At 34.8% G+C, this 19,644-nt stretch overlaps 1 protein-coding gene across 1 annotated transcript; it reads left to right on the top strand.

The window, feature by feature from the left end:
• Positions 1–3,592: 3,592 nt before the first annotated feature.
• LOC136417437 (uncharacterized) lies at positions 3,593–19,482 on the top strand. The gene is made up of 15 exons (XM_066403118.1): positions 3,593–3,782; positions 6,290–6,438; positions 9,479–9,732; positions 9,812–9,870; positions 10,375–10,559; positions 10,608–10,727; positions 10,783–10,972; positions 11,020–11,195; positions 11,256–11,424; positions 12,275–12,412; positions 12,468–12,620; positions 12,814–12,951; positions 13,160–13,273; positions 13,332–13,502; positions 18,991–19,482. Exons 1-15 carry the CDS (start codon positions 3,642–3,644, stop codon positions 19,408–19,410), a joined length of 2,577 nt encoding a protein of 858 aa, XP_066259215.1. The 5' UTR covers positions 3,593–3,641; the 3' UTR covers positions 19,411–19,482.
• The last annotated feature ends 162 nt before the right edge of the window (positions 19,483–19,644 follow it).

The following is a 19,644-nucleotide window of genomic DNA, read 5'->3' as shown; positions in this document are numbered from 1 at the left end:
ACTTCCATGGAACGTCGCGACAATAACTTGAATACAAACTTCCAAAGGTCATGGCTCTAATTATTACAATGGCCATGTATTGAAGTTTTAATGTCAATGTATTAGTTGAGTTTTGCTTCATCACTGTGTTTTGCAAACCGAGATTCGACGAAAAATAAAATGAACGTCTTGTTTGTGATGATTATAAAATGTCCATTACGAGTTTGGGCATTTATACGGAATAGATTAGAACTTGTCTGGCAATAAATTACACATTTTTTGATATAATCAAAAACACAATATGTCTCTGTTTGCACTTCAAATGTAAATATATTTTGAAACTGCAAAAAATTGGTGAAATCTACCTAACTTCAAAAAACTGTTTAGTATGATCAAAAAGGGTCTGCGATAATAGGAAGTGATTGGTAATTAATTGCTTTTAAAATATATAGGGTGTCTCTAAAAGTTGCGGAAAAAATGCTCCTACAAATTCCTGAAGCTAAAATATGATGATCTAACTTACCTCAGTCCAAAAGTGGATGATTTCGGAGATACAGAGTGTCAAAAGTTCAATTTTGTTTTAGTTTTTCATAACTATATTTTTTAATAACTGGTGTATTGCCACAATATTCGGCTAGGGGCGAAAAATCGAAATCTGCTTTCATTTTCATTGTAAAATTTAGAGGACGCCACCTGCGGTACTTTGCACACATTTAAAAATAAATAACTTTTTTAAGTCACACTGTATTTTACTTTTAAATAAAATTTCTTATCCTTCAATGTCTTTTACCTAAAAAAAGTATACCTGATAAGAGTTGATTTGAGCAGCCGTTTTTGGGATATTTGGATATACATTTTTGATTTCTTACACGAACTCACAATTGCATTGCATTGTCACAAGAATAACACCAAAAATGACAAAAACAAGTAAATGTGTTGTTAATTTAATTCTCTAGTAAAAACAGTCAATAAAAGATTTATCAATAACAAAAAATTAATTAAAAATAAACGTTTTTAACAAGTGTTCGAAATTACCTCCATTTCCGTGTGCACAAAAATTAATACGTCGTAAAAAATTAAATTGAACTCTCTGGAGCCTTTCGATATCATTTTTCAAAGCGTCAATTCCAGTTTGAATACGTCTCCTTAATTGATCTTCTGTATCTACTGGCCTAAAATACGTAAGGGTTTTCAAAGTTCCCCATAGAAAGTAATCAGTCGAGGTCATGTCAGGAGATCGAGCTGGCCAATTTGTGGGCGCATCATTGCCTCTACTTATCCATCTATTTGGATAATGTTTGTTCAAATAATCATATATGTTTAACGTAAAATGTGGAGGAGCACCGTCGTACATAAACCACATTCTTTCGCAAGGTTCGAAAAGCAGGGGATCTAATAAGTCTGGTAATTCATTTTGCAGATGTTCCAAATAATTTTCGCCATTTAGTCGAGGTAGTAAAATGATAGGACCACACATAGATCTTAAACTCATACTGATAATGGGTTACTTTAGTCGCATGAGAATTTTCTCCAGCATAGACATGTTCATTGTGCACATTAGTTATCCGTGTAAAACAGGCTTCATTTGTGAATAAAATTCTTCGTGTAAATTTCATATCTTGATTTTTGTTTTCTTGGATCTTGAAAAGCTAGACGTGATTCGCAATCATGGAGTAAAAGATCTTGTACACATTAAACATGAAATGGATGCAGTAATTGTTCTCTGGTCACCCTATTAACAGTATCTTTGCTTACCCCTAATGCTAAGCCCAATCATCTGCTGCTGAGTTTTGGATTTTCTTCAATCCGATTCAAAATATCTTCCTCAACCTCTGGAGTTCTTACCGTACGTGGGCGACCATAATTAATAGAAAAAAGGCGCAAACCTACCCAATTCATGAAGATATCTTTCAACTACCGCGAAAGTTTTTTAATTTGGTAAGCGACGATTCGGAAATTTTTCACTGTTCGCTCTGTAAGATTATAAACAATTTCCTTGGCAATATCCAAAAACCAATAACATATCGGTCATTTTTTCATTGGTATACTGTACGGCCATGACGAAAATGTAATTTTCAAGTTCTTTGACAATTCATCGGTGCTTGCTAATTCTCAATTTCACGATTTTCCAGTACTACTCGCAATCTAAAACATAAACACCGGAAAAAAAGCAAAAAAGTATCAAAAACATCAACAACACCGCTCACAATCAGAGGCTTTTCGGGAATTTCCCCTACCAAAAGATAAATTGTAATTCTTCCTATTCTGATCAAAATAATGGTCGAATGGTTTTAGATTCGATTTGACTCCAGTCAGTTTTTAGTAATAGTTAATTTATTATAATGCTTTTGCTTCAAATTGTGTTTCATTATTACAATAATTTAGACCTGGCTATACACGAAATAACTTTTTTCAATCCAGATATCCCAAAAACGCCTGCTCAAATCAATTCTTATTAGGTATACTTTTTTTAGGTAAAAGACATTGGAGAATAAGAAATCTTATTTAAAAGTAAAATACAGTGTGATTCAAAAAAGTTATTTCCTTTTAAATGTGCGCAAAGTACTGCAAATGGCGTCCTCCAAATTTTACAATGAAAATAAAAGCAGATTTCAATTTTTCACTCCTAGCCGAATATTGTGGCATTATACCAGTTATTAAAAAATATATTTATAAAAAACTAAAACAAAATTGAACCTTTGACACTCTATATCTCCGAAATCATCCACTTTTGGACTGAGGTAAGTTGAGTTAGATCATAATATTTTAGCTTCAGGAATTTGTATTAGCATTTTTTCCGCACCTTTTAGAGACATCCTGTATATTAGTAAAAATTTAACCAAGGAGAAATTGTAGCATACGCCAAAACAGCCCGCATTTGAATTTTCTTCGGCGTTTTTAAAACATTCTTATTTCTGTTAAATGCGAATTTATACTATAAATTTTAACCAGACATGCAGGTTAGCATAGTTTGATCCATAGTTTAGTATGAATTTAAAAACATATCTGAAATACCTATATGCCAGAAAAGCGATTTATTTCTCGCATGATAGCCGTAAAATAAATATCTCCAACCCATACAAATCCTCTATTTTCAGAAAAAGTTATGAATTCGATATATTAAAATTTCTTATCGTTATTGAACACGCGAAGCTAAATACAAGTAGTTTTGTTGTTATTTGCCAACGAAGATAGTTGTTTATTTAGATCATTTCTACAATAGTACTGCGATTAAAGATAGGAAGATCTAGAAAATGAAAGAGTAACTGTATTGTAGAAATAGGTGCTTTGAATAATTTAAGGGCTTTATGTTATGTTATTCGCAATTTATTTGGGTTTTTATTAGATTCGCGTGATGGAGAAATAAGCAATAACCTTTCTTTAAATAAATGAACTTGATAGGTACCTATTCTTATTGATTTTGAATTAAGCATCAGTAATGGCCTTAAGGAGATATACCTTCCTTAATACTATATCCAATAAATGCTTCTATCTCTTTCAATATTTATGTACCTCAATTAAAACGGTAGTAAATGGTTCATAACATGTGTATTGACTCTTTTCCTGCATTCAATCACTTAAAACCATAATATTTTTTATTTTAGACGACTTGTCTTCTTAAAGATGTACCATTAAAAATAAAGTAAAATATTACTGAGCAAATGGAGGACATTAAAATTGAGCAAGAAATCATTCCAAAACTAAAGGGAGTTGATTCTTCATCCAGAGATCATCAACTATGGGTAAATTTGAGCAGTACTTTGGGAGAGGGCACTAATATCTTTGCTGACATTTGGACAACGGTAAGTAAACTTGCATTACAAAATTCGAAATTTTACATGTTATTACTATAGCCAAGATTAAAAATCTGACTCAATTCGATTATGCTTAATTGCGAAAATTTTGGAATTTAAGTAAGAATGTTTTAGACTGATGGAGGGCAAGAGTTTTATACTCGCTTATAATTGAAGTGGTGAAATCAGAAAGGGCGTAAGTCATTGGTTTTATAGTTTTAGGAACTTAAAAAAAATATGTCGGAACAAGTAAAAGTTATTTATTGCAATGTAAATTTATTTGTAGTCATACAATATTGTGCAGTGGATATTTAAAAGTAAGAAAAAATGTATTTAGTTAATCAGACTAGTAGGAGAAAAAAATTTTAAAAATGAGACACATGCCCTTTCTGCACTCAAATAAAACAAAAATAAAATATTAATAAAATAATGATAAGTATTGTTAATAATATTATTATCGCATTAATACATTATTATCAACGTCGGTATCACTGTCTGAATTAGACATAATATAATATTTATTTTGACAACAAAACAATCCTCTAGCTCTCAACAGCCCTTATTAAAAAAATATATTTTTTTTATTGTTTATTATATTTTAAAGTAAACAACACGATTCTGCTTATTAAAATTCCGCTGTATTGAGTGTATTCGTGTGGAAGCAGAATGGGGATAAGTCACCGACTGGAGCCGTTTCTGTGCTCATTATATTTTAAAAGTTCCCATAGACAAGCGTTAGATCCGAAGAAGTCATGTCTTTTTATATATAATATTAATATATGCGTCTACGTACAAAGGTACAATATTACACGTAATATCATTTTTTGACAAAATTCGATTCGTGCCCTTTCTAATCTCACCGATTCAATTAATTTTATTAATTATTTTTTAATTCGTTTTTTAATTTTTTGTAATAAGAGTAATTGTCGGTTCGTTCCAGATTGAAGAAAGTCGTAATGGGCAATATTATAGAAGATAGTTTCCATGGGCTGTTCAATTTGAAAAAATAAAAAATACAATTTCTTGTGTATTTTAAATGGAATCGCCATAAAAATGTTTAAGTTTTCTTTTCGGTGAAACATTTGTAAAGTTGATTTGATCTGCATGGCTGGCGCTTTAATGCGAAAAGCTGAAATTTCAGATATTTATCTATGTCAAATTTGAAGAAGGTTAGAGAATTATGAATGTATTGGAATCGGTTAGTTTCTGCTCAGCAGAGGAGTCTGTCAATAGGTGCTGAAATTGATGTAGTAAATGCAAAAAAATCAAAAATCCTCAACGTTCCAACTAGGTGCGCAGGGCCGATCCAGAACTACACCAAGATAAATGCAAGTTATAGGAAAAATCTAAGAAGATTAATGTCTATTACGACTTCATGCATAATTTCAGAAGATGATTTGGTGGAAATGCAATAAAAAGGGCACGCCAGATGGAGCCGGTAGGATATTTTCCTGGAGGCGCAACGACGACATCTTATAAGATCGAAACCGGTCTTTGAGGTGTTCAAGTTAATTAAATGCAGAGCTGGAAAAAACCATAATTGACCTTAATATTCTCAAATGATGGACGTAAATATCAACGTTGCAAAAAGAGTATATACAAAGAAGAAACACTTGAAATGCTCACAATGAAATAACGTTAATTTTACGTTACTATGTTTAACTTTTCGAATTCTAACAAAACGTAATCAAAAAAGGATCCTATTTAAATCTTATTTTAACATTTTTCCAAAATTACATAATTTTAGCATGTTCACTTGAGAGTTCTCCGAACAGTCTGATCCAGGAATTCTAGGTCAAGGATATTTTCTATGGATAAGAACTATGATAACACATCTCCAGAATATATTTAGCTTACTTATTGCCGTAATTTGCGAAAATTCAAGGGATATGCAGCAGCAATCCACTTATTCGTACCGATTTTGCTACGTGGGACGTATAACACTTTTCGTAAGCTTCCAATGTGATACACGTGAATATCCGCATTCATGTGCCCTCAAGATGTACTACTCGGCGATAAATGGCATAAACATAGATTATCCTATGGATTGCTACGGATATCTATGGGATGTCCTTAGAAGCCCCTCTAACCCATTTTTTTAACACAATAACTGTAGTCTAGGAAATAAGCTTTGCCCATGATGTGGCACATTGCACGTCCATTTAAGTGAACATGTTAATAGAGACAAAAACTTATGATGTCATGGTCAGTGCTTATCTCCTTGATTCGGCTCACAATCTTCCATACTCGATTTAAGAGTAAATATTTTCTTTCATCATCCTAGAACCAGCAGGGCTAGTAAATGTCAACTTTGTAGCTCCTGTGCTTCTTCCATTTAAATTCAATTTGAAAAACGTGTCAAGTCGAAATAAAATTACTTTCCCGAACTCACTTTCATGATCAAACGAACGGTTATTACATTGCAGTCAAAACTAAAGTTATTGTGCAATTGGCTTCTGAAACTATAGGGTTTAGTTGCGAATTATCCCTTGAGTCGTTTTCATGCCTTTTCTTAGGTACTTGAGCATTACTTCCCAGATGAAGATGACGAAATGGATGATGAGTCCTTTGAGCTCACCCTGCCCAGTGATAATGCCTGGCAAGCGAAAATTTATTATAAACTTGTAGAGAAGCAACGTTTGTTAGAACGAGGAGTTCCTGATGGGTAAGTTATTCCTAGTAATTATACACACAGGAGATCACAACTCAGAAGCTTCAACTGTCACCCCAACTTAAACTTGCATTATTAAATTTTAAACTATTTTGGCCAAAGTACAAGGCATGAAGACGCATTCATGCAGCGATAATAATACGTTACGTGCCTTTTAATTGGCATTGCATGTGGCAATGTTGAATCATAAATTTTCCCTTCTTGTGCGGCTCAGTGGCATAAAGACCATACAACAGTTTATACGCATTAAATCGCCCTTAATATTCATGGCTTTTGAGATTGACCAGAAGTTACTTAAATTAAGGTGAGTAGCTTTTTATTGACATTTATCGAGAATAATGATGGGTTTAGGAAATTTCAAATTCCCATGAAAGTTCTTTTCTTCCTGGGATTTTCTGGAAGACTCGAAGTATTGCAAGTGTTGCCCAACATCCGGGTCGTTGGTGCACTGTTTGTTTGGTCATTTAGAAGCAGCTGAGTCCAGTTTAATTTCGTCGAATTGCTTTTTAGTTAGAAAAACCATTCTCAAGGGAATATTGTGCCACTTGTTCTTCCTTCGAATATAAAACATGGAGGGAAATCCATTGTTAGCAGGGGAATTGTTTCCGTACACCATGCCCACAACTGGTTTTCCTTGCAAGTGGAACGTGACTTTCTTTCCAAAGAGATTTCCATGATTGAAAATTATATCTATAGGTTTCACGTACAAGCACTTTTTGGTATGATAGAAATGAATGATGAAAACTTTTATCTTCTTGTTTCGTCCAATTATACTCCCCAGCCGAAAGTACCCATCTGTGTATTTAGCCAAGACCAATTTAAAAGTGGGTTTGACTGCGTAATCCTGTGGTGTTTGTTTCTTCACTTCAGGATCTCCGCCTCTAAGAAAATCAATTTGGTACTTTTTCACAGTGTTTACCAACGAACTGGACCATCGACGCTTGTTGTCAAGTGTATGCCGTCTTCTAGGAGAAGACTTCGTGTTGTTTCCACCTGCATTATACATTATTTTACTCTTGTTAACGCTAGTTACACTCTGGAATTTAAAAAGATGATTAGCATAATTATATGGACTTTTTTTGACACTGATGGGATCGTATTTTGAGGTTCAATCATCGTAACACTGTTTTTCCCCATATGTGTCTTTTTTGACGTGATTTAGGTCAAGTGTGAGAGGGGAAAATATGTCTCAATTGATGAGGATGAAAGAGAACTGATTGATGAAGAATAATGAATGGATGATGAAGGTTGGGGGGATGAAATACATGGAAAGGAGATATTAACGCTTTTAGGTGATACGCAAGCCGATATGGTAATTATTGCATGACATAATCATGATCCCGGAAAAAGATCGTTCATTAATGATCATATCATCTGAGGTAGGTACAAATATTAGTGTGAGAGATTTTCAACGGAGTATTTGCGTCAAAAAAGGTGGTCAGGGCTTCCCATGAAAACAGTTCATAAAGACCTCGTTAGTGAAATACAAGATGTTAAGTATTAATTTTTTTCTACATATATTCCTTGTGTCTCTTAGTATAGTTATTCAGATATTGAATTTATTAGAGTTTACATAGAAATACTAGTAAAATGATTCAATAAATCTATAGGTTATTGCCTTTTCTAGGGTCAAGCTCTCCAAAGTGATTTTGTGTTCGGCCTGTCATTTCTCAAAATTAATTTTTTTGTTCAATTTTGAAACTTTCAGTTCTCTCGCGTTTTATTTTAATCCGTCTCTGACCTTGCTTTTGTTCTGTCTTTTCCAGCAATGTGAAAAACATCGATTAAAACACAGAACGCATCAAAATACCATATATTCCAAAGGTTTGGAATGCGAGTAGAAAATCAGAGCGACTCTAGGCGAATCAATGGCAAAAACGGCGGGAAATAATTATAAATAATCATCAGTAATAATAATAATAATAAATTAATATTATTAATGCTAATGATAGTAATAATAACCGGCTATGCAGTGAATGTCACATGGTTGACTAACCGGTTGGAATCGGACTAACCAGTCAAAACTGGTCATGTGACTGCTGAAATACCGCAATTTTCTACTCATAAGCTAAGAAACTGTTACTTGTTGCTTGTATTCAGATACATGTTTTTAATGCTTTTAAATAGCATCAGGCTTCAATGCCTCAGGTGATATTATTATCTGAGGCATTCAGATGCTAGTAAATCAGTGGCATATACAGGGTGTTCTCAAAGTTAAGTCATTCATTTTAACAGCTGGTAGAACTCGTAAAGAGAAGTTGGTTTACCAAAAATTGTTTATATAATATTTGCAGAATAAGAAAGTTTAATAATATTAAATTGTAAACTCCGAGTCGCAATAAAAATTAAAAATTATGCTATGCTCACCGGTAAAAGGCACTCTGTTCTACAAAAATTGTTCAACATTGTCACCATTTGTTCGGTTAATGCAAAGTTTTGCTCGGCGTACCCATGACTGACTACACGCATCAAAAATAAAATCCCGATGTCCACGAATAACATCACAAGTATTTTCAATGCGATGTTGTAGTTCTTCCACATTATTTACTTCTCCATCGTGATAAACTAACTGTTTTAAATAACCTCATAGAAAAAAAATCGTAGGGCGTTAGATCTGGGGAACGTGCAGGCCAAGAAATGGGTCCATTCCGTCCTATCCATCTATGAAAAAACTCATTATATAAGTGTTCGCGAACTTCTCTTTTAAATTTCAATTTTTCTAAATAATTGTTAATAATTGCTTTATTCTCCAACTTTTATATAAACAATTTTTGGTAAACCGACTTCTCTTTACCAGTTCTACCAGCTGTTAAAATAAACTGACTCAACTTTGAGGACATCCTGTATACTTAATTCAATCAGAATGCAATCGTTTTGAGATGACCAAACAGCTCTCTGATTCTACGAATTCTTGAAAGCGTATCTAATCCTACTACCTAACTCTGCGGTAGCCAAAGATAGCTATTTATTATTATTTTTGAAATCCACAATGTTAATTTGCTCATTGCGCTATGTCCCTATTTTCTTTCCTTAGCATGATTATAGACGAAGAATCAAAAAACGTAAAGCTCCACGACTGGAACATATTACCGAAAAATGAAGTTTGCTCCCCAGAACCTCAACAGCTTGGAATTCCTAAACCCAAGAACTTCTTGTCCACTATTACTTGGACGGTGGGAGATATCTCTAAAGCCGGCTGTTTACTGTCCATACCACCTCAGTTGGTAAATTTCGAAGATGAGCAAGAAATGAGGAGGGTTTATTCGTTGATTTATGACGTGTTCCGCTGTAAGTTGCAACGAGTTTCTATTTAATCTCTATTTGTAGTCTAATTGTAATTGTAAGTAGAAACTAAATTGTCTTGCAGATAAAAATATTCTCACCCAGGCGTTAAATGATGTGGCATTTTTCCAGAGATTTTCGAATGTGAGTAAAATGCATTGGTGCAAACTATAACTTGAAAATCGCAGAACATGTCCATTATGAAGTTTTTACACGCTGATCATGGGAGTATATTTTTACTATACCTATAACACCAATGAAAATCAATTTTCGTTTCATTGAATCTGTTATACAAGGTGCCTGTTTCATGAGCTCCACTATTGGAATCTCTGGTAGGGTTTCGGTTATCTCAAGAGATTGATACGAATTTTTCAAACGTTAAACTGCCATATTCTTAAACTCCACGTTGCAGTTGAAGGTTTTGCTGTAGAAACGAACATCCTGTATATTGTATATTTTACACAACTTAATTGCATGCAATTACCCACTATGTTTTCATACCTTCCTTTCGCTTTACACCGGTGTTATATTAGACATGCAACAGCAACTAAAGCTAAAATAAAGCTTTTTTAAACCAAATCGGATATTTCAATGGAATTTGAACTGAGTTGCATGCCAAACCGTTAAGTTTCTTTTGTAAAATTTTAGTTGGAAGATTCTATTCATCACGTATGGTTGCTGTTTTATGACTTGTACCATCGAGGCTTCAAGAAGCGCGAGGCTAAAGTTGCAGCCCTCGCTTCGAAATTATTCGAATCAGTTGGTTTGTCTTCCACCGAAAATGCTTTGTGGACACAGAGAGTGCGACTGGCAGCTGCAGTTTCCAGATTAAGGTATTGTAAGTCATAATGCGTGCCGATACAACTCAAAATGCTTTTTAGGATAAAGCATAACGCTCTTTCACTGGACGAACTTCTGCCCTCCCATTTGAAAGACGAAAGGGTAATTGAGCAGGCAAAGAATAATCCCGTCTCTTGTTGGGTCAACTGCAGTAAAGTGGAGTCAGTATTGTTATTTACCTTCTAAAACTTTGCTTCTAAAAATAAATGTTTTTAGCAACATCAAAGAATTAACCAATGAGATCGCGAAGGTCCTCCAACTTAACATGAGCAACGACAATGATAGTCTTAAGAAAACCACGTTTAAATGGGACAAACACTGTCCTTATATTATGGCCTTTCACTCGTCGATGCGAGGTGCTCTATCAAAAAGCCATTTTATCAAAAATCACCTATTGGTTGTTCAGGTACTGAGTTTCCTTTATTTATATGAATTCAAATTAGGAAATTTCAGGATAAATCGTTTTGCCGAGGACCTGCGACGTTCGGTAAAATCCTTATGGACTTAGGCTTATCTGGGAGTGTAATTCAGACTCACATAAACTCCCCTAGGACCACTGCTTACTTGGCAATGTTGTTGGTTAGAAACGAAAAGATAAAGAAGTTGATGGCTTTTAGCGCTGGTAAAAGGTTAACGCTAATGCTACATGTTCTTTGGTCAATTTAAAAGTACTCTTTGGAGTTTTGCAGGAAACTTGAATACGAAACTTATTTTACGGAACTGGGTGTAACAAACATTAAAATCTTTTCTGATCGTCTGATCGAGACCCCTGCCGATGCTTCATATATGGAGGAGGTGGTGGCAATATTTGCCACTCCACCAAACAGCTACTCAGCAGTGACGGACCCAATCGATTTGGTAGGTTTTCGCAAAGTTCACCTAACGATGCTCTATATATCGCTGTTATTTGGATTCGAATCTTTGGAATTTATGGTAACCCTTTAAACGGCCCTGTTTTTGCCATTAAAACTCTCATTTGCTACCACTGCGCCAATATCAGCAAATCATAACCAGCGCAATCTACTTCATGTGATATAACCATCTTTGTTGGGTGTACAAGCTTAGACGAAGACGAAAGTTATGACTTTCATCCTACTACTCATCAGTTAAAATTAGATTTAAGTCGTCGATCCGGCCAGTAGTGGCAAATAAGAGTATAAACAGACAAAAATGGTATTTTTTTCCTTTTTTTTTTTGAAAGATTAACAGAAATTGTGTTTGTTTTTTCTTTACTCTCAAGGTTTATCAAAATTATAAGTCCAATAAACCTCCACCTCAGATTCACTATGGTCAGTCCCCAATTTCTGAATAGTCCCATTGACATTGAACCATTTAAAAATTGCCGAAAGTTTTTCTTTAGAAAGGTCTGATGAGTTACCTACTCTAAAACTTCCGAAAATTCCTGCACACATCGTAACACTGACTTTTCATTAAGATAATCAGACAAAGGGTTTAGTGGCTAGTAAACTAATAGACCTTGAAAGTCCCTCTTTTATAAAGAGAAGGGGCCGTTTTACAGGAGAGAAGTAGGTTCACATGGATTGAAAGGGGGTTGATTGGGGAGCGCATAGTGCCGCTAAGAATCTAATCACAGTGCTTTCCTCTTCCCTATGCGTTATTTCAGAATGTTGCAGACTCAAATATTTATAAATACTTCAAAAACTTCAAAACTTCGTTATAGGTATATTTTCATATAATTTGGCTTCAGGTTTGTAGCAGAGGAGGTGATCTTTCAATGCTGGAAATTTTAACCGAATCAGGGGAGACGATGGAAGCCAGAGAGAGAGTAATGAATATCTTAGATGAGCAAAAGAAAACTCTTCGCTTTGCTATGTCGAGACCTCAGGTTGATTCTGCCACTCAATTGAGACTATTTTGAAAATGATTTAATGTGTTTTAAGATTCAATTTGTGTTGTATGAAACTCACTCTGACTTGGATGCTGAAAATGATGGAATGGTCAACAGAACGCTTAATGATATCAATAGAATGGCTAAATTGCAACATGCAACCTTGCTGGGAAAAACTGGCGTATCCGAATTGCAGATCGATGAGGTAATTGAGCGTAATAAAACCAGATCAAGATAAAATTTGAGTGGAGAATAAGGTTCCTGTTAAGTTGGAAACATAATAGAAAGTCGATACCCCATGGAGGTTATTTTACTGCTAAATTTAATAAGACTTAAATAATTAGACTTTAATGAAATGAATATCAAGTAAGGTCTCATTGACTTTGCATCAATTACAGGAGATGATTGATTCTAAAATTGATGAGAATATGCAAGTAACCAAAGCTGGCGAAAATATTACAAACGCAGAAGCCATGGATTTAGCTCAAAAGAAATTCATGTTGGATTCCAGAGAAAAACTATTGGAAAGCATCGAGGTATGATGTGTTTTTATAATAATCATTTACACAGGGTGTCAGGTATATGAGTTCCATGACAAATTTTTGAGTATGTTTTCGCAAGCGTCTTTCGCAGCTACTACCAAAATTTTAAACAGAAAACTAAGTTCGTTCACCATTTCAGTTATCTATTACCTTAGCTATCATATAGCTTATAGAATACCCTGGATAAGTTGCATTCTTGAAGGTACCAGATACGGACATATTTACTACCCCTGCTCTACCCAACCTGTGCCCAAACGAAAACTCGTGTGTTAATATTAGGAAGGAGGGTTGTTTTCTATCACTCATTCAACGAAAAGTACGTTGAATTGGATCTACATTACATTCAAAGCGTTTAATCTTACCAATGCTTTTAGGAAGTTATTCGCTTGGATGACAAATACATGATCCAAATGGCCGAGAATCGAGGACTTTTTGGAAGCACCACCAACCAACACACCACAAAATCGAAGGGCAAAACATTGAGGAGAAGGCAGGACCAATCTGACCGAAAAGGAAAATCCAGAAAAAAACTAAAGGAAACGGAGGTAATTTAAGGTTTTACAACTGGTCAGACTTAATTAGATTACTGCATTTTTCGGACTATAAGACGCATCTTTTTACATGGAAAAATGGACTCAAATTTTGGATGCGTCTTATGGTTCGAAGACAACATTGAAATATTTTTTTCAATAAACCTAAATTTGAGGTACCTTTTAAAATCCGAAAAATATGGTACGTCACTGAAGGTAGGTATGACGCAAGTTATCTCAAGACAAGCGGGGGAATTACCGATTTACCTACACTCTTTATCTATGATCATCGATAGGTAGTATTAAGCCTAGTCTGTAATCATGTGCGTTTTTGTACGATTCATTTGAATTATTTTGATAAATCTTTAAGATTTTTATTCTAAAATTTAAAAAAAAAGAGCGTAAAACAAAAAAGACTTTCATATAACGTGAGGTATAAACTAAGTGTGATCAATACAATATGGAAACAGAGCAGCAGAAAGACATTTTGGTCCACCACCAATAGAGAAAATGGTTCGCGAATGGAGAAAACAAGAGGAGAAAAAGAGAATTAAAACTGGTAAGTAAAGACAAGAAAACATTCCGTTTGCGCTTAGAAAAATGGCCAGAATTAGAAGTACAAGTGAAAAATTGGGTAACAAACAATCGGAGCATGGGAATATCTGTTTCTACGAAAATGATAATTTTTAAAGCAAAAAGATGGACAACTGCTAATGGAATTTTAGATTTCACTGGATCACCGTCTTGGTGCTTTAGATTTATGAAAAGACGTGGGTTATGTACTATTGACCACAAAAGTGGCCGACCAGTTTCAAATCAAAATCACTTGCGGTGCTGTGGGTCGGATACCTTTTTTTGTTACACTTGACCTAGATTACTTTTTGTTGGATCCTCCTTTTTGTGTATATACAGGGTGATTCACGTAACTGTTTCATTAGAAACTTTTGTACTTGTAACAAATCTAAATTTTTCATATTTGGGGGTTAAACTAATATAGATACACTCTACTTTTTTAAAATATTTTGAAGGTCATATCACTTCCGGTTATACCGGAAGTTGAGGTCAACTTCCTTATTTCAAATGGAACTCCCAGTATATTTTTGCATTTTTGGAATCTAGTGATTAAGCTGATTAAATTTTTATTAGATATTCCTATACCTAAACATAACCGTTTTAAAGATATTTTGGTTTAAAAGAAAAATCTTTTTAAAACACCATTTCTATAAAATGTAAAATTCTCAGCTATTATTGAAGCTGGGTTTACGAAAATTTGCTGACATGTTAACTGGGTATGGTAGATTAGGTTAATGTAAAAAGTTTTTATAAATATCATACAGGGTATCTAAAAAAACCGTAATATTTAAAGAACTTTGATGGCAAAAAAAGTCGCTTATTTCAAATAGAACACCCCATATATTTTTATATGTTTAGAATCTAAATTTAATTCTGAATCGATTACTATTAAGCATCCCTATACCTAAAATTAACGCTTTTGCTCTAATTTGCGATTTTTTAATATTGTACGATAATAATTGTACATACAGGGCTCGAGTTGAGCGAAAAGTCTGTGAGACGTCGGCTGTGTTATACTATAGGAAGAATTTCTGTGCAGAAACTCAAATTTCAAAGGTTTTTAAAATTTATTGTGCCCGTGCAGTTTTGATCTCGTTTCAGAGGGAGACCGTCCGTCGCTGGATCACCCGTCATGGGTTCGAGGGTCACGTAGACCAGCGAAACAGGCCTGGTAGACCCCCCAAGTTATCGGACGATCAGCGGCAGGAACTGGTCGCCGATTTTCGGGAATGTGATTTCCGACGAACATCCCAGTACGCTGTACATTGGGATGTAAGTATGGAGACCACCCGAAGGACTCTTCATAAAGAGGGTTTTCATAATCGGCGACCAGCAACGAAACTTGCACTGACAGAGCAACATAAACAGGCCCGCTTAGCATTTGCCCAAAAGTATTTAAATTTCGATTGGGCAAATGCTATTTTTGCTGACGAAAAAACTTTTTTGTCGAGCGAAAACAGCAGGCTACATTTATGGCGACCTCATAATACACGGTACGATGAACGCTATATTGTATCGAACAGAAGGTCCGACCGAATACGGGTTAACTTCTATGGGTGGATGTCTGCTGATGGTCCCAGCGAACTGGCAAGTTTTGAAACAAGGGCGAATTCTATTGAGTACGTTCGGATGCTCGACGAAGTTATGCTTCCTTCTGTTCGTACTTTGTATCCTGTGGCAGAAATGCCTATCATTAATTATGTTGATGACAACTGTAGGATACATCGCGCAAACATCGTGAGGTACTGGTATCACGAGCATCCAGACATAAATAATCTTCCCTGGCCTGCACATTCATCAGACCTAAACCCCATAGAAAATTTATGGGGCCTAATGGTTCAAAGGTGGCACAATAATAATGAACGTTCTACCAAAGATTTGGTGGCACATTGCAACCAAATCTGGAATGCGGTTAGAGGTTCACCCTTGTGTCAAAAACCTTGTGAGTTCAATGGGCCGGAGGCTACAAGACGTCATCGACGCCAATGGGGGAGTAACCCGCTATTAGAATTGTTTATTTTTAATTTTGTCATTTATTTATATAAATTTGAAGTTTATTTTCTCTCGATCGTACTGTATTTCCGAAAAAAGTGTGTCTAGAAATTTTCCCTTTTAACGTACGCATTACGAAAAACGCCGTTTATGTCATCTTTTGTCTAAAGAACTTTTGCGACATGGAAATCACTTGACTGTTAAATGAGAGATGGGAAGTTACTAGTCGAATTGATTTATTTGAAATTATCATCCTGAAAATATTCCGACAAACTTGGTATTCGATGTAAAATTCTAAATTTATCGCTCAACACAACGTGTCTGTTAGGTCTGTGGGTCATTTTTTGTGAACTGATAAGCGCTTCGCGATAGGCGCCTTCGCTCGGAATACGCGTCAAGCGATTTTGAACCTTAGCGTAGTCGACCACTTTTGTGGCCGATAATACATATACGCACAAAAACCACACTAGCCCAAAAATGTGGCTGAATACGAATCTAAACTTATGGAATTCCACAGATTTGTAATATCAGCGAGAAGGAAATATGATTTCGAGATTAATCAAATTGCGAATGTGGATGAGGTGCCTCTAGCTTTTGATGTTCCTTCAAATCAGCTGTAGATTCAAAAGGCACCAAATTAATACTGATTAAGACAAAAAGTCGTGAAAAAATTCACTACACTGTAGTTTTAGTTTGTTACCTGGACGGAAGAAAATTACCGTCCATAATCTTTAAGAGAAAAACATTACCAAAAGATGAAATTCCTAGTGGCATTATTATTCACGTTCAAGAAAAAGGCTGGATGGATGAAACAGGAATGAAATTATGGATAGAAAAGATATAGACAAAACCAGGCGCATTGTTTAAAAAGCCTGCGATGTTAGTGTGGGATCAATTCAGAGCGCATACAACAGAATCAACCAAGAAGCTTCTGAAAAGAATGAATACAGAAATAGTAGTCATTCCTGGAGACCTCACAAACCAATTACAACCCTTAGATGCCTCTATCAATAAACCATTTAAAAATTTTGTGTGAAAAGAGTGGAATAAATGAATGGCAAAGCCAAATCATGATGTCACCGCAAAAGGACGTATGAAACGACCAACAATTTCAGAAGTTTGTGAAAAATTCATGGGAAGCTGTGAAAGAAGAGACGATTATAAAGTAATTTAAAAATGTGGAATAAGTAATGCTATAGATGGTACTGAAGATGACGAGGTTCTTGAAAGGAGCGACAATAGCTCAGATAAAAGTAATACGAACGGAGATATTAACGAGATGAGTGATAGTACCGAGAATGAAGATGAACTGAATATTGCTAGTACGAGTTATGTTAACAATAAATAAAAATTTAAAGTATAATATTAAATTTAAATTATTAATTTTAATTAATTTTTTATTAAATTAAAATTTTATTTTATATTATAAATTTTCAAATTTATATATAAATAATAAAAGTGCATCTTATCGTCCGAAAAATACGATAATTGGAAAGGTAAAAAAAAGTTGTTACGCCTTCGACCCTAATCAGGAAAACTTCTGCAATCGAACATGGGATACCTACCTATATGATGATGGGTCGCACGTCAGAGATGCATGAGACGCAAGAATTCAAGATATGCGTTGAAAACTGCTTAAAAACATTGTAACAAGTCAATTATGAAATTTAAACGTATGTCGCACAAAGTATTACACACCAAACCAACATACGCCAATGTTGCGTCATTAAAGCAACATTTCTGTACTTCATGCGAGATCCGTGATGGTGCAACATTTACGTACGTTGTTCTGGTGGGCAATGCCTTATGCGAAATCGGTTTCAATTCAATTAATTAGCTTCGTAATATTTTGCTACACATCTCATGTTGTAAGTTGTGGGACCGGCCTAAAAGACCGAAAAAGAGGGCATTATTTCATATTTATTTGGTCAGTTATAATTTCAAATATTTTTAAAATCTAGACTTATTATACAGGGTGATTCAGAGTCGTGGTGCCAAAAGCCTAGGGGGCATTCATCTCAACAAAATATGGAAAAAAGCTCATATGAACATGAGTCCGGAAAGGCGTCGTTTCCGAGATACAGGGTGTTAAAGTTGAAGAAAAAATTGAGATTTTCATTAATAGCTTAAAAACGCTTCAGCCGATTTGAAAGGATCTACTAAAAATAATACATTTTAGTCTCTTGACTTTTTTCCGTATCTCGCTTAGTTTTCGAGAAAAAAATACAATACCATACTTCGACACGTCTCTGAACTCGAGAAGGAAAAGTAAAAAAAACATCAAAAGAACTTGTCTTTAAAATCTCTCTAAGTACTTCCCATCTTCAGAGTAGGTACACATCAAAAATACAATTTTGTAAATTAATAAGTGCTAACAAAATTACAACAAATGTTCGAACTGACAACCCCCTGCTTTTTCGAGTTGCAATTTAACAACGTTAGTTCTTAATTGCTTAATTCTTGCAATTTAAGAACTAACGTTGTTAAATTGCAACTCGAATAAATGCAGAACGTTTACAATAAACACACAAAATCAAATAATCTTTAGAGTGGACAAGATCTTAAATTCCTGTATTTTTAATACTAAGACAAGTTCTTTTAATGTTTTTTTTTTACTTTTCCTTCTCGAATTCAGAGACGTGTCAAAGTATGGTATTGTATTTTTTTCTCTAAAACTAAACGAGGTACGAAAAAAGTCAAGAGACTAAAATGTACTATTTTTGATAGATTCTTTCAAATCGGCTGAAGCGTTTTTAAGCTATTAATGAAAAACTTAATTTTTTCTTAAAATTTAACACCCTGTATCTCGGAAACGAGGCATTTCCGGACTCATGTTCATATGAACTTTTTTGATATTTTGTTGAAATGAATACCCCTTAGGCTTTTGCCACCACAACTCTAAATCACCCTATATTTTACAAAAAATTATCCTTTCCAGATTGATCGCATTGCCGCTCCCACCCACACTTTCCTCTCTCATATAACACACGATATTCAGCTCTGTCGCAGATGCCAGCTAGAACAAGATAACATGCGAGTGCCCACGTCTCAGTACAAAAGATGGTGGTCGGAGAGTGCTAGGCACATCATAGAGTTGAAAAAATATATGATTAAACATAAGATATTGCCCAGTCAGAGGATAACGCAGATCACAGGGAAACAGATCGTCAACAGCTTCATGGCTAGTTGGCAGATAAGCAAACTTGACGAAATTGCTGCCAAAAACAACGAGAACGCCAAGTTTCCTATTTTTCCAAAACTTAGACTAAGTAGGGACAATAAGTTTGTAAAAATGCAAGTGCCAGTGGCGATTACGACTGTCGAATTTCCAGATTCTTGCATTTTTTGTAGTAAATAACTGTGATAGTAGCTAATGCTTGATACATCTAAGCGGTTTTTGTTGCTATGAACTGAACTAAATCAATTTTTCTCAGCCTAATAGCTTTTTATTTAATTCTCTTTCCTGCTAATGCTGAGATGAAGAAGAGTAGAGCATGATAAATTGTAATCTTTGCTTCTTCCTTCTTCTACTTGTGCATTTTTTTTGTTTAAACATTCAAAACTTTCTCTTGGGTGGCGTTTGCAGTTTAGT

Source organism: Euwallacea similis, chromosome 28 (genome assembly GCF_039881205.1).
Source record: "Euwallacea similis isolate ESF13 chromosome 28, ESF131.1, whole genome shotgun sequence".
Taxonomy (NCBI): Eukaryota; Metazoa; Arthropoda; class Insecta; order Coleoptera; family Curculionidae; genus Euwallacea; species Euwallacea similis.
This window is presented reverse-complemented; position numbering and strand designations above follow the sequence as displayed.